The following is a 14,772-nucleotide window of genomic DNA, read 5'->3' as shown; positions in this document are numbered from 1 at the left end:
GTATAAACACAGGTGTCAGGCCCAGAGTAGGGGTGATCACTTTCCTATATCGCAGTTATTCATTTTTCAGCCTGACATAGTGCCCAGATGCCAAGGTGATAGGCAGTTGTTAAACCTCCAAGGAGCAAATATGATAATATAGGTTTTTTATTCACACGGGGCACCCTGGAGCTGCTAAAGGGAGATTCCCCAGCTCCGTTCCCCAGCCCCTTCCTCCCCTCTCTGCACTGCTCCCCTTTATTCCCCCATCGCTTCGTCCCATTCTTCCTTCCAGCCCTTCCGTGGCTGCTCCTGCCCCTCCCCAGTTCTCCTTCCGCCTCCTCTCCTCAGCCTCGCCCACCCTGCTGTTCCGCCTACCCCAAGCCCCCTCCCCTCAACACCGTCCTCCGTACTGCCTGACCCCTTCGGGACCCCGTAGCTCGCTTCCGGTAGTGAGGTTCCTGAGCGGAAGTGACGTTGACGGAGCCGCGGGATTCAAACTCCCGGAAGCGGAGGTGTGGTTGAGTGGAAGGGGAGCTATAGGGGTGTCGTTGCCGCCGCTCAGGTAAGTGGGGGCGTCCTGATGCTACTGTCGGGATGAGCCGGCGGGGTGGGGGTGGTACTGGCGACCCTGCGGCCTGCTCGTAGTGGTCTGAGCCTGGAGCTCTCCCGGCGCGGCCCCGTACTGCTGCCGGTCGACTCGCAGCGAACCGCCCTGCTCCCGCCGGAGGGGCTGGCGGCTTCCCCGTGTTCCGCCGGCCCCGAGCTTCCGTGGAGGTAAAACCCTCGACCCCCTGGGTACGGACCTGTGGCTAGTGACGGCCTTGCCCACTGCTCCTGGAGCAAACCTAACGCGCCCCGGTCAGGCTCGCCGCGGCCGCACTAGGCGTCACGCGCAGCGGCTCCGGACTCGCTCTCCTGTGGCGCAAACTGCGCATCGGAGGAGGCAAGCGCTGGAGCTGTGCCCAGCGCAGCCCCGGACAGGCTGGCGCGGCGGGACCTCGTGATGAGCTGCGGAGGGGGAAATTGCGAGTGTATCTAGGCACCAGATGCGCCCACATGAAGATCTTAGCCTTTATTCAGTAGTGCGTCTTGAAGCTGACACCGGTGAAGTGGTGTAGGCAGCTCTGCTGATCATGGGTTAATTGACAAGGTAGTAAAGCATTGTAGCTGTGCTGGTCCCAGGGTATTGGAGAGAAAAGGTTGGTTCAATAAAAGATATTAGACCAACTTCTGTTTTTCAAAGAGCGAAGCTCAAAAGCTTGTCTCGCCAACAGAAGTTGGTTCAATAAAAGCTATTATCTCACCCGCCTTGTATGTCTAAGATAGTAAAAATACCTGTGTCCTAGATGCCAGGGCTTACCTTATTGAAACTACTGATCCAAGTGTATCCTTGTAAAACAGACAAATCATCTTGTAGACAAGGCACTACAAGCTGAAAACAAAGAGAAACTATGAAGCTTCTGACCAGTCTAGAGACAAGACGCTGATAGGAATTATAGCTCCTTTCTAGTGGCTAGGGTTGCGGATTGACCTTTTCACCAGGAGACTGCTGGCATGTCCCTCATTCTTTTGTAATTTCTGGTTAATAGATTGTCTTCCAGTTAAATCTTTGGTAAATGTTCAAGTCCAGAGGCAGAAGTAACTGAAGATGAATGTGCCTACCGTTTTGGTCTTCAGGTGCGGGGTTCGAAAAATGTATCAGATGTATCAAACATTCTGGACAAAACACCTTTTCAGCGGAATTTGCTGCTTAGTCAAAAAGTGAAATGTTCCATGAGTTCTGTTGGAAGTGGCACTCTGTTCCCTTTCACAGAGAACTTTGGAATGCTTCATTTTCCATCAGTATCAGAACAAAATCAGCTTTCAAAATAGAAAAACCCAGTCTGTTAAATGGAATTACCTTTTTGTGCCCAGCTCTTGTAGCTATGAAAGATAAAGGTCTGGTTCCATCAGTTAGCTCCAGGGACAACTTCCAGATGAGAAGAAGCCCCTGCCACTCTTACCTAAAGATAATGGGCCTGCTGGTATTTCAGAATGTTTTTCCCTGATACTTCTCTTTTGGGATTTGTCTCTGACTTACTCTTAAACTTGAAGCACAACCTCTGTCTAATCCCTGGATGGAACTTTTTATCTGTCCACCCCACTCTTGGCTTCTTTGAGTAGAGAGGATCTCTGCTACTCCAAAACCCATCAGATTGGGTAAGGGATAAATAGCCTCTGCTCCTGAGGTTAGTTTTCCAAAGCAATAGTGCAGAGTACTGGAGCTGTTCTCATTAGCAGTATTATTTTTGTATTACTGTAGCACCTAGGAGACCAAGACCCTATTGTGCTAGGTGCTGTACAAACACAGAACAAAAGGATAGTCTCTGCCATAGCTTTACTTCACTTCTCATTCATTTCACATTTGCAAGGTTATCTCTACAGCCATAAGGACTAAAAACTTAATAATTAAATGAAAGCTTAATTTGCAGAAGCTGGTGTTTTGGTTCCTCTCTCACTAGGAATGTGTGTGTGTGTTCAAGCCCTGCCATCAATGATAACCCATATTAAAAATAACTTACATTAAAAATGCTTTGCAATTCTATAGTACCTTGTATCTGGGAACCTCTGTTGAGACCAATGCTGAGACACTGCACAAACATTTGTGAGGGAGGTAATAGGGAAACCAATTTTGCAAATAGGGAAACTGGTTAACTCAGTCTATGCTGTGCAGGAATAGAATACAATCTGACTTAGTTGTGGATTTTACCCATTAGATCATGCTTTATCAAACTTGAATAAAGACATATTTTTGCTAGGTCTCTGGAATCTTTAATATTTAACACAGGAAGGGACTGTTGTATACATGATTCTTTTGTTTGTTTTCACAGAACGCTTGGAGGATGACATCAAAGGCCACCAAAGATCTAATTTCTGGCAAGTGGGGATTCAAGTCTAGTAACTCCAAATCTGAAACTGAGTTGGAGAAGTATAAAAGGGAGAATGCAGCCCTCAAAAAGTCAATGGAGGAAATTATTAAAGGGAAAAGCAAAATGACAGATACAGAAAGGAATAGACTTTTAGAGGTAATGTGCACACTTTGACTTTCAGGCTTGTTTCTGTGGTGCCATAATTGCATAAGATAGCATTTCTTAACAAACGACTATTCTCCTTGTAACTTTAAAATCAGATTTTTAAAATGTAGTGTCCTAATATGGTGCACCCATTCTTAGGTATTTTTCAGTTGTGCCTGCACTAATAAATTCCAGGTTATTTTACAAAGTGGTTAAATACAGAGGCCTGGGGCCAAGGGCCTCAATTAGTAGCCAGTAAGACATGTCCTGTAATTTCTTAATGCTGTTTCAGCATTCTAAAAATGTCAGTAATTGGAGTATTGCCTGCAGAGATCCTTATTTTGGATTATATAAGCACCCTTGGTGAATGAGATGAGAACTCACTGGATAGCATGTCCATGCACCTGGTCTGTATTCTTGTGCTCCCATTCACACTCACCTAAGGGGTTGCAGCCTCAACCACCATAAAATGTCTTTATGCCACCATAGGCAGAGAGCAGGAATTTGGGGATGTCAGTTGCTGCCCTGATGTTCTATTTCAGTTTTGTTAACTAGCTTAAATAGCTGTGCGTAGCAAAAATAGCACTTAAGCTAAGTTTTTGTCTTTCTTGCCTTTTAGTCTTGTGGCTCCATTGAGCCTTTCCCTGCTCCACTCAAGACTTCTTTGCTAACTTGAACTAGAAGAAACAGTCCACCAGCTGCAAGCTGTGTCCCTCCTGCAATGGCACCATGTCTCTGACTGAAATATAATGGGTGTCCTTTTTGTTGTGAAAGAACACAATCCCAATAGGTGCTCTGTGTGTGATCTTCACCAGTTTCACTCTTTGAGTGAGCCACATTAAATTCCATCTCCTGGACGCTCTCTCCACTTCTGCTTCAGTCCTCCAGTAGCTTCATAGTTTCAAGTATCTGGGCTTGAACCTCTGCCTCTAGTGGACAGAAACCTGTACAAAAGTGAAATGATGCACACGTACATATTAGAGGACAGGGTAGAACCCATTACAGTGCTGTTCTAATATTTAATGTCAGTCATCAGTAATGGAAGATACAGTCGAGTGAAGAACAGTTTAAAGCTGAAAGACCAGATTGTATAGAGACAGGATTTAATGGTCACACTGTCAGCTTTTCTTCACTTACATCACTTACATTTTTTGGAGGGGTGGTCATGGTACTACTTGTTTTTGTGTTGGGGTTTTGGCAGGCTAAATTGCCACATGAAAAGGCTCTACTTACTGTGCTCTAGTGGAATTTAAACATAAAAGGAGCTTCTCAGTCTCTCAAGATACTGGATACAGTAGCAGTGATAAGAAATGTGCCAAAGAAAAATGCTTCATCCCCAAAGACTCCTGCAGTTCTCATGGTATACATGTTTCCAAATTTATATAAATCTGGAAGAATACTTTTTTCAACTTGAATGGCGGTATAGGTACCTACCAAGCCAATGAGATTTTTGTTGCTTATGTCATTTCCATGGTTACATCCACCGTAGACTCAATTAGTATGTGTGTGTTCACCTTCTGTAATTATATTCTAGCTTGTCTTGAGTGGTAACACTAATATTTTTGAGACTCAAATTATTGCATATGTGATAAATGTTTCAGATAACCTCTGTAGCATTCTCTAGTTAGAGTAAAACGAATATTCTCAACTGACTAAAAGTGGGTCTTTCAACATTCAGAAGTGAGTATCAGTTTGGACTCTTGTGGACTTTCCATCACATTTCTGTGCGGTGATTTTTATTGGCTTATCTATGCTCTTGTTTTGCTCCATGTAGAAAATACTTGCCCTTGAAACTGAAAAAGAAAAATATATCTGTCGACTTGAGGAGAAGGAAAAAGAAATCCAAAGCCTACAAGACAAGCTTAAAACCAGAAATAAAAGTAGTGATGTCACTTCACTACTTGATCAACTTGAAGAGAAAACAAAGGAAGCAGAGAGGAGAGAACAACTACTTAATTCCCTGTCAGAAGAGATGGACCGTTTGAAGCATAATTTATCTACAGTTACTGCAAGATGCTCTGAACTCGAAAACCGTGCTAGCAGCTTCCAATTATCCCAGGTATGTGTTGAATAAATACTCTAATCATTTATAAGCTTACTTTAGAATTCTTTTTTTTGTTAAGCACTGAAATCCACTCTGCAGCAAGATGCACTGATATACTACTTCCCTTTTTCTGAAAGGTCTTATGACAGTACTACAGCGTAAGATATAAAGAGAGACAGTGGCCAGTATGAACACTGTATGTAGCAGTAAATGGAGTAATCCAGCTAGTTACTGTCTGAGGGATTCTCCCTTTTCAAGCAGTTCTTCAAGCTGCCACAGCAGCTTAGAAAGGTCCCTATAAACCCCACATCTAGATGGATTGTTCCCCAGCACTGGCTCTGAGCAAGTCAGCCTACGCTGACCTGCGAGATCCTTGCCACAAGCTCTGGTGCAGAGTGTGTGGCTGAAGGTATCAGAGAGAGTGAGGGGCTGTGGCTGTCGTGGATGCTGCAACTGCCGGAGCTGAAATTCATAGGGCAGTAAGGGGGGACTGTCATAATTGAGACATGGATCAGGGTGTGTTTGAGCATGCTGGAATCCCAGTGCCACAAAGGTGACAGTCACCTTGGCTCCCCTCTCACTGAGCTTCTGTAATTTGGGAGAGTAACATAGTAAAATTTCATTCAGTGGGCAAGTTAGTGCTAGAAAGGTAAGGGAGGTGTAATTAGATTTGTAAAAATCTACAGAATCATACATTCAGTGATGTCACCCTCTGCAACACTGGCCAGGAGAACTTGCTGTCATCCTCCCCAGCTCCTCTGGTTGGTGGAAATGTTGATAACACAGTGCTGTCAGAAATGGGTCGAGTTAGGGTTTTTGAATTATATCCTTCTCCCATGAACACAATGGTACCAAATGTGACAACCCTAGAATAATTATATAGCTATCATTTGCCAATATATACAATTTATTTATTTGAGAGAGAGGTTTAAAAATCAACTTTTTTTTGGTAATCCTTGGGAAGCTGTCCTTGACATGTAGGCCTGAAAACATTCATTCATTAGATTTTGAAGCGCATGGTCTTTCACACACAACTGGTGTGATGAGGCCATCCTTCAAGACCTAGCCATGCCCAATAAGGGACAGTAGTTTTGGTTGTGCTTGATCATCTCTGAGCCTTTCCATTGCTTGATGATTTGGCCTCTTGCTAAAAGGTATAAATGCAATCTTTGTCAGTGGCAATTTTTCTGTTTATCTGCTTCTTGAAAATGTCCACTCACGTAGGTCTGCAAATGTTGTAATGTTTTCAGATGGTAAGCTCAGCATATGACCGCCTACAGTACATTTATGACTTCACCAGTATCTGTCTCATCTTTTCAAGCACCTGCCCGCGGGTGTCGAACTGGTTCTCCTGCAGCAGAGACTGACCTGGGCCCCAGCCCTACCGGCCAGCCGGACTGAGCAACCCCAGCTCAAATTGCTGCATGGTGCAAATTCCAATCAACAGTCCTGACAGATCACTTTAAAAAGTTTCAAACAATCAACCAACTTCATATATTGACATGCGATCCCAAAAGTTGGCTTTGTTGCTGAGTCAACCTCATCAAATTGCTTCATCCATTCTGTGATACTGCAGCTCTCTATTGTGCACAAAAGGTCACAGAGTAGAATGCACACTGGATGTGTGTAATTGGTATTGCAAGTCCTCTACCCTTTGGGAAATGACTTCAAACCGTTTAATATGCTTTTCAAAAAGACATCAATTATGTTATGTACTGTAACTACGTGCATACCGTTTGCAGATGGATTCCAGTAATTCTGGCTGGATCGTGACATCTTAACCAGTGCCTCAAACTCTTTATAACAAAGTTGATAATCAATACCACTGAACTGCTTCTTTTTTTTGCTGCTGATGGCAAATCAGCCTGAAGCTCCCCTTCCATTTACAGTAATCTGTAACGTTAAAAAAAATAATCAGGTATGTTCTGAGCATTAACAGATAAAACAGTACTGTCAGTTGAGGGCTATGATTTAAGTTTGTGAGGGCTGCATGTTGACATGCCTCTGTTAAAGTATAATCTTTTTTTTTTTTTTTTAAGACACTTCCTTGAATCTGTACCTACATAATTATTCTAGGTTTGTCATGTTTGGTACCATTGTATTTGTGGGGGAAAGGGCTTTTGAATGATGCCCAGCTTGACCCATTTCCAATGACATTGTATTATCAAAATTTCCACAAACTGGAGGAGCTGGGTGCTGGGGAAAGGGACAGGTGGTTTGGCAAGTCGCACACCCCCACCCCATGCCACTGAGGGTAAAATGATTCTGTAGATTTTTAAAAAATGATACCTTCTTTATCTTTCTATTATTAATTTGCTCATGGAATTATACATGCTCCCAAGCTGTTAGAGGGGCAGCACAATCTCACACTATCTTTTAAAGAAATGCTTATTTAACTCCCCACCTGACCTCGCTGTGGTCACAAAAATAAAGCATCTTTGAGCTCCCCTGTCTCTTTGGTCTTACAAATTCTTATTTACTGCTCATGCAATTCTGAGAACTGGCCACCTGTGACATCTGATGTAAACCTCACAAACAGTACATGAATGTTCTGTGCTAACAGAAGACAACAGGCCAGTCCTCTTCAATCTGCATGGTGGGGTAGCATAGTAAATGTACTACAGCTGGATGCTACAGCAATGCATTTCTGAAGAACAAAACTACTACTTACAGTGAACATAGCTGAATGATTAAATGAGGTTAGCTAAACAGCTGCATCTATTTAATCTAAAGAACAATTCCCAAAGGACCAAACTAGAAATCAATTTATTTATTTTTTTCAGAGATGAAGTGCTCTAAGAGCTTTGACTTCCTATTCTAAGGGAGGGGAAAATGAATCCCACCTTTTCTAAGTGTAAATCACTTATAGCTCAGGTAGTCTGATATAGGATCTGAAAATGTTTTATCTGCTTGCTTTCTGTGCTGCCATCACCTCCCTTGTGCTTTACAAGTGACTACAGTACTGTAAGAACTACTAGGGCTTAAACATCCATGCTTTATACACTCTAACAGTTCAATCCGTTGGTAAAAGTATATTTGAGATGAAGGTGGTGGGGAGAGGAGGAAAATGTGGTAACTATATCTTAAGGTCCTGCATCCTTTGACTTGCCAAGACAAGAAATGCTTAAGCAGATTCAATAACAATCCCTCTCTGAATCCAAGGCCCTCTCTTACTTCAAAACTCTGTTCACCCTTCCCAGGAGACATAAGTCCTCTCCTTAACCAATTGTTCATAAAACTAGCTACTGCTCCTTCTCTCTTGTACCACTGTCACTCCACTAGGGTTGTGAAAGAAGTCTAGACCTTCCACAATCAATCATTGACTTTATGGGCTTCACATACACAAGGTGCAACCTTCTATCTCAGTCTACCCTCTTCCAGTCAACTCTCTGAGGTTCACTCCGTTTTTCAAATTATTCACTTCTTCCTATGTAACTTGTAGGGATAAGTGGTCCCTTTTCCCCCTCCTCCAAGCAAAGCCCCACTCTGCTGAAAATCTAACCTTGGCACAAAGGAGATAATGTCTAACTCTTCCTCCCATCCCGCAGTGTTCATTCCAATGCGGGGCACGCAATCCGCACTTCTGATGAAGCCTCCTAAAGTAACTCCCCTTCTCTCCTCCCCAGCAACACTTAGGGCATGGCTACACTTGCAAACGTAGAGCCCTTTGAGTTAAACCAGCCTTCGTAGAGTGCAGTAGGGAAAGCGCTGCAGTCTGTCCACACTGACAGCTTTAAGCGCACTGGTGTGGCCACGTTTGCGGCACTTGTAGTGGCACTGGGAGCGGTGCATTATGGGCAGCTATCCCAGCATGCAAGTGACTGCTTTTCAAATGGGGGGGTAGGGTGGAGTATGAAGGGAGTGTATTGTGTGTATGTGGGGGAAGAAAGTGGGTTTTGGGGGTGTGAGAGCATGTCAGCATGCTGTCTTGTAAGTTCAGACAGCAGCAGACGACCCCCCCCCCCCCCCCCCCCGCAAGCATTCCACACTAATGGTTGCTGTCTCGGAGCAGATAAGCAGCTGACTGTCAGAAATGAAGCTTTCAAAGGGCATATCCGCATTCCTGCAGCAATTCAAAAACAATGACAAGAGTGGCCACTTGACTTAAGGGGATTATGGGACATTTCCGGAGGCTGATCAGAGCGCAGTAATGCAACCCCTCATTCACACTGACACTTGGGTGTTTCAGCCAAGACGCAGCAAGCGTTAATCTTCTTGCCGAGGTGGAGTACCAGGAGCACTCTAGCCGTGGAGTCAGAGCGCTCTACGTGCCTTGCCAGCGTGGATGGTTAGTGAGCTAGGGCGTCCAGGGCCGCTTTAATGCGCTCTAACTCGCAAGTGTAGCCAAGCTCTGAATTCTTGTTTTCAAGCCTTACTTCATGTATTAATACTTAACATTATTTCTTTTCTTCCCAACTTTAGCCATATTCCCTTCACAAACCAACAAAACTGATCCCTCAATTCCAGTAAAACAGTATGCTTCTGGGTCCCTGGGGGACTTCTTAAAGGTACCCCCTTCCCCAGGTCAGAGTTATGGTGACATGGCAGTTGTCTGTCTCGTGGATTTGGGAGATTTAACTCTTGTCTCCACCTTGAAGAGTGGAATTTTTGTGTTAATGTATCCACATTCAGTTTGAAAACAGGGTCCGGGTTGTGATTAATGCTCTGTATTAGGCCTGGTAATTACCTTTGAAAATCTTATGCTGTTGCCTGATTTAGGGTGTTAATATTAATTTGGATAATATGGGTTTTAGGCTCGCCAATTTGTTTGATCAGAAGATAAAAGTTCTTGTCCCAAATCAGGTTCCACAGAATTTACAAAAGACCTTCGGGTGTATGACAGGAAGCTCACACTGAGACAGATATAGCCGTAAAGACTTCTTTTATTAAAATAAATGAAGTAGTAATTAAATGGTAAAATAGTCAGTTACAATTGTATTACTGCTATTTAAAAGATACATATGGTATTATGGTAATATATGCTACAAAGCTTTGGTTAATATACTCACACCCTTCCTTGATAACCTTGTGGTGAGAGACACAGGACCAGCCTCGCCTCTAACAGTTCAGGTTTCTCAATTTTTGAGTGAGAGGTGCAGTGCTTAGAAAAAGCTAGAGCTAAGAGCTATCGAAGCTAACTTAGAGTTTACTTAATTAACTTAAACTTAAAATTAAAACCTAATAAACATAACTAAGAACAAAAGCTTAGGGAAATCAAGTTTTGCCTAGTCCCCTTGGAATTTAGAAAGTTTAAGAAAAACAAGTACAGCCTACTAATAGTAGTCATTGTCGTAGGTAGATTTCTTTAGCAAGGTGGGTCACCTCTTTTATAGGGCACAAGTGGCTGAAATTCTTCCTCCTATGCCCAAACTTCATTCCTCACCCATAAAAATGTTAGGGTACGCTTACTCCATAGGCTAGTATGTACGTATTGATGACATGTACATACATATGTTGTTTTTGTTCTCCTTGTGGTGTACCTGTTAAGTTTGTGGGTACAGACTTGGAAATCCCCTATGCCATTTTACCATTGTCTGTCTGTTTAGGTGAAAGGTCTCAGACATATGTGTGTGGGTGTTAACTTGCTATCTGGGTGAAAGGTCCCAGATGCAGATATGCTAACTTTGCCTTAGCTCAACATACAGGATATGGCCTGTAGGTCCCTTGCATTACAGCCAAACTTACTTTAATATAAATCTATAAACCTATTACACACATACGTACAAGCAAACAGGTTACTCCTATAGGCTACAATGCTAAGGGCCAGTTCTTTCTCCTTCCCTTTAGAGTTGTGGATAGCAGGATGCAAGGGTGAGTTGCTTATTACTTTTAGAATGGTTAATAACTATAGTGTGTCCAGATACAAGGAGACTGCCTGCTTTCATAAAGGCATTTGTTTCCATTTCTGTTAGTTCTGCACTTTCTGAAAAGCATGGATACAAGTAAGAGGGGTGCATGTACGCTCAGTTGGCAAAACTTAGCTATAAACATTGTCAGCGTGCTCTTTCTGAGTCTTGGTGGGAATGGGGATAGAAAGTCGTCCCCGTCCTCCCCCCCCCCACACACACACTCTTGTTCAATAGATGGCATTGATCACCCTAAATTTGCATGGTTTTAGCTGAATAACTTCTAGTAACTTGGCTTGTGCCAGATCCTTAAGTAAGAAAAGACAAATATGAATCCCAACTCTTTACTTCAAAGAAGGAAGCTTTGTTCTGAATAATACACTATCATAAATATCCTGTCTTTCTGATGCAGTACCACTCTGACTTTGCCCCTGAACTTAGTGTGGGCTCCCTAATATTATAAAGCAACACTTCTTAAGTAGGCTGGAGGAAAAGCGTTATACCAAGGCAAGAAAAATCCAAGTTAACTGAACAAAAAGTCAGTTCAGAATAGCCTAAAAATTCAATAACCATTCTAGTAATCTCTTGTCTTCTAAATTTAGTGATGGTATCAAAATCATGTTTCTGAACAGTCTGAGGTCCATAATTAATACCTTGAGTTAGGTCAGTCGAAAATATTCTCAGAAGCTAGTCATGCTGTTACTAGATCTCATTTGATAAGTCTGTCAGAGCATGCTATAGAGCACAGGTTAACCGATAAATGTTTGGAATCTTTCCACTGTTTCCCAAGAGAACAGTGCAGTTTCCCTGCCTCTGGGTCACTCGCTTGTGGTCCGCAAAGCCCTACTCTTTACCCCCTCCTATTTAACCTCCACATGAAGTTATTGGTGGAGGGAAATGTATGTCTACACTGCAGTATAAGCCTGAGCCCAGGCTTGAGACTAAACCACCCTTCAGTTCTAGACACACACCTCTCTGGCTTGGGCCTAAGGTTCTAGGACACTGCAGGGCTGGAGGGTTTGAGCCCCAGTCAAGCCGGGACCCAGGGTTAGAGCCCTGTTGCTCTGCAATTTAGACGCAGCCCCCCACCTTGGGTTCTTGGAATCCACCAAAAGTATCCCACAATCCCAGGGGCCAACTTCCTTTGTCCTCTCTCGACTAAGAATCTCCAGTCGACTCCAGGGAAACAGAAGCCGCTCCCCTTGGTTTGGTACAGCAGCTCAGTGAGTCAGTGTTTAACCTTCCCATTGTCTTCTGAACACCAAGCTGCAAAGTCACCATCAGAGAGCCTTCTGTGTTTGCAGTGGAGACTGAACACAAGTCCTTTGCAAAGCATGCTGCTTCATGATCACAGGAGCACAGTCCGATTTTGGTAAATCTCTGGTGTGAAACCAGCAAGACAGTAGACTTTAAAATACCAGTGGTGACCACACATACCAACAAATAGCGAAGAAGCTGGCAGAGTTGCAAATTTACCAGACCGGAGACTAGTGCAGGGAGTGGACTAAGCAGCTCACAATGGAGTATTGGAAAACCAGGAACCAGAACCACACCTTGAGCAACTCGCCAACATCATGCCCAATTCATGATGAGTTTGAGTGGGTGCTGGGCACTGTGCTGACCACCGAGCCAATGGTGGTGCATGATGACCTGGTCAACCAGGATGGTGCCCTGCTGGCCCCAGAATCCAGCGTGGGGACAGATGGGGGGCAGCAGCAGGTGCCAAGTGAGGACAGTAAACTGACTCTGTTGCTGAAACCGATCCCAGAGGAGGCTTTGAGCTGCAACAGCGCATCCTGGGAAAAGCTGTTTGATTCCTTCTCCTCCTCCTCCTCCCCCCCCCCCCTCGGAGAAACAGCCTGCTATGGAAGCCTGTATCAGACACAGAAGGGACAGAAGATGCTCCTGAGCCTGGTAAGTTTCTGGTTCCATTTTCATGTTTAATACAGCAATGGGAGAGTTTTCTGTTCTATGAACCAATGCAAAAGCTATTAGAAGCCCCAGTTAATAACGTCCTACTGCTAAGGGCAGGTAGTATGCCACCAGCAGCTGGGCTTCCCCACCTCCCACCATGTGGAGTTCAAAATAGCAACAGGGAAATGCAAACAATAAAAATGCCTTCAAAGTGAACCTCTATCTGAGAAAGCAGTTTTCCTAAGGCATTCCTGTTTCTTAAAAATAATAGCCTTAATTGCCACACCTGTAATCACTCAAGGGAAACAGTGAACTGGTGGGTGAGTGGAAATGTGTTCCATTTACAAATCTAGTCCATTTCAGTTAAAGGTAGGTATGTGGACATATCATGCAGTCTGCAAGTGACACAACCATTTGTGCCAAATTCAACTAGTGTTTGAAATTTTGTCCAGAAATGTGGCGGGGATGGTTAAGGAGGATGGCTGTGGAGTTCTGCGTGTTTTGCATACAGCCATGTGGAAGTTAATGAATCATCCTATTGATTCCCTCATGGATTCTGACGCAATCCTGGGTGCTGATAGCTGCACAGGTTTCCTGATGCAGGAACTCCAGATAGGTAGTCGTATTGCGGAGAAGGACGTATTTTACAGGGCCATCTCAGTAGCTGACATGCCCATTTCACTCATATAGTGACTGAACAGCACATCAATGGTGGAATGCTTTGCTTGCATACAGGTTTCCCATCAGCAGCTTGGAATAACATCTCCCTTTGCCAGTTGGGCACCGCAAAACCTGTTATGTCCTCCAAAATGTGGAGGGTCGGAAATGATAGCAAAAGCTTTTGTAGCATAGCCACTGATGGCACCTTTTGTCTCTCTCCCCTCTCCACACCCCAGGAGTTCTGCAATTTTTTTAGAAAACAAAAAACAGCTTTGGATTTTTAATTTACCATTGTCTCTCTGCTTTTCACTGAGATTAATCAGGCTGTGTCCATGGGAGCTCTGTGGTCTGGCATATCCCTCTATCAATATACTGAAGTTTCAGTTTGAAAAAGTAGCATTTTATGTCCTTGAAATTCTACAAGGATTTTTTCTGTGCTCCTGCCTGAACTATTTGAGACAGTAACCCTCTGTGTCTTGTGCTTTTCCAGGCCCCCTGACGTCTACTGGCTTCAGTACTTCTACAGCTCACCAACACTGCAGCAGAAGTCTGGGCCAGTGTAACTACACAGATCATTCCAAGAGTAAGCATTTCTGTGATGAACTGATGGTTGAAGTTCCGGACAGAGCCGCGAAGCAGGTCCAGTACTAAAGGCAGAGAGTCTTGAGGCAAGAGGAAAGGCTCACACTTGCTGCACAGTTTGAGAACAGGGCTTCAGTGAAGGAGCAGGCGCTTGCTTCACAGTTCCACGAACAGCAGCTAAGAGACAAGGACAGAGCTCAGCAGAAAGAGCTGCAGATATCACTAATGGCTGCAAGAGAACAGACTCCTGCTGAATCACCCACATCACAGCCTCAGTCCCTTGCATGCTATCTTGTGATGCAGTCCAGAAACAGCTTGAAAAACTCCATGGCTGGGTGGTCCATACAGCTGGGCCTCATGAGTAGCTGGACTGGGCAACTTTGCCCCATGCAGCCCTCCAGATTGATCCCCTATACTGGATACCTCCACTCCTTGGCACCAAGCATGCAGCAAACAGGAATAGAAGGGAAAGGACAACCAGGGGGCAGGGGACATGCTATGGTAGGGGGTTTCTGTCTTATACATAGCTTTTCTCTTTGAACTTGTTCATGCACTTTTTTTGTGTGAGAGAGACTGGTGTCTTAGTGTGATAATGGCAGCTGGCCTGCTTGGCAGTGGGTTAACATTGTACTTTTCTAATACATATTCATAAATAAGCTTTTTATTTTATCAAGAAAGTTTTTATTATCAC

General features: G+C 44.0%; 1 protein-coding gene across 4 annotated transcripts in view; it reads left to right on the top strand.

Moving 5' to 3' along the window:
* The first annotated feature begins 377 nt into the window (after window positions 1-377).
* CEP55 (centrosomal protein 55) overlaps window positions 378-14,772 on the top strand; it is a 35,318-nt gene continuing 20,923 nt past the window's right edge. The window contains exons 1-4 of one of the 4 annotated variants that reach the window (XM_043550732.1): window positions 378-540; window positions 849-855; window positions 2,853-3,047; window positions 4,810-5,094. In XM_043550732.1, the coding sequence (XP_043406667.1) occupies window positions 2,865-3,047; window positions 4,810-5,094 (468 nt within the window). In that variant the 5' untranslated portion in view covers window positions 378-540; window positions 849-855; window positions 2,853-2,864. Of the gene's footprint in view, window positions 757-848; window positions 856-2,852; window positions 3,048-4,809; window positions 5,095-12,305; window positions 12,840-13,291; window positions 13,456-13,989; window positions 14,583-14,772 lie in introns of those variants that run through there. The other 3 variants (XM_037905101.2, XM_037905102.2, XM_043550733.1) reach the window with 3 other exon arrangements.

The sequence above is a fragment of the Chelonia mydas genome, chromosome 7, assembly GCF_015237465.2.
Source record: "Chelonia mydas isolate rCheMyd1 chromosome 7, rCheMyd1.pri.v2, whole genome shotgun sequence".
In the NCBI taxonomy this organism is placed as follows: domain Eukaryota; kingdom Metazoa; phylum Chordata; order Testudines; family Cheloniidae; genus Chelonia; species Chelonia mydas.
Note: the sequence above shows the minus strand (reverse complement) of the source record. Positions and strands in the feature narration are given on the sequence as shown.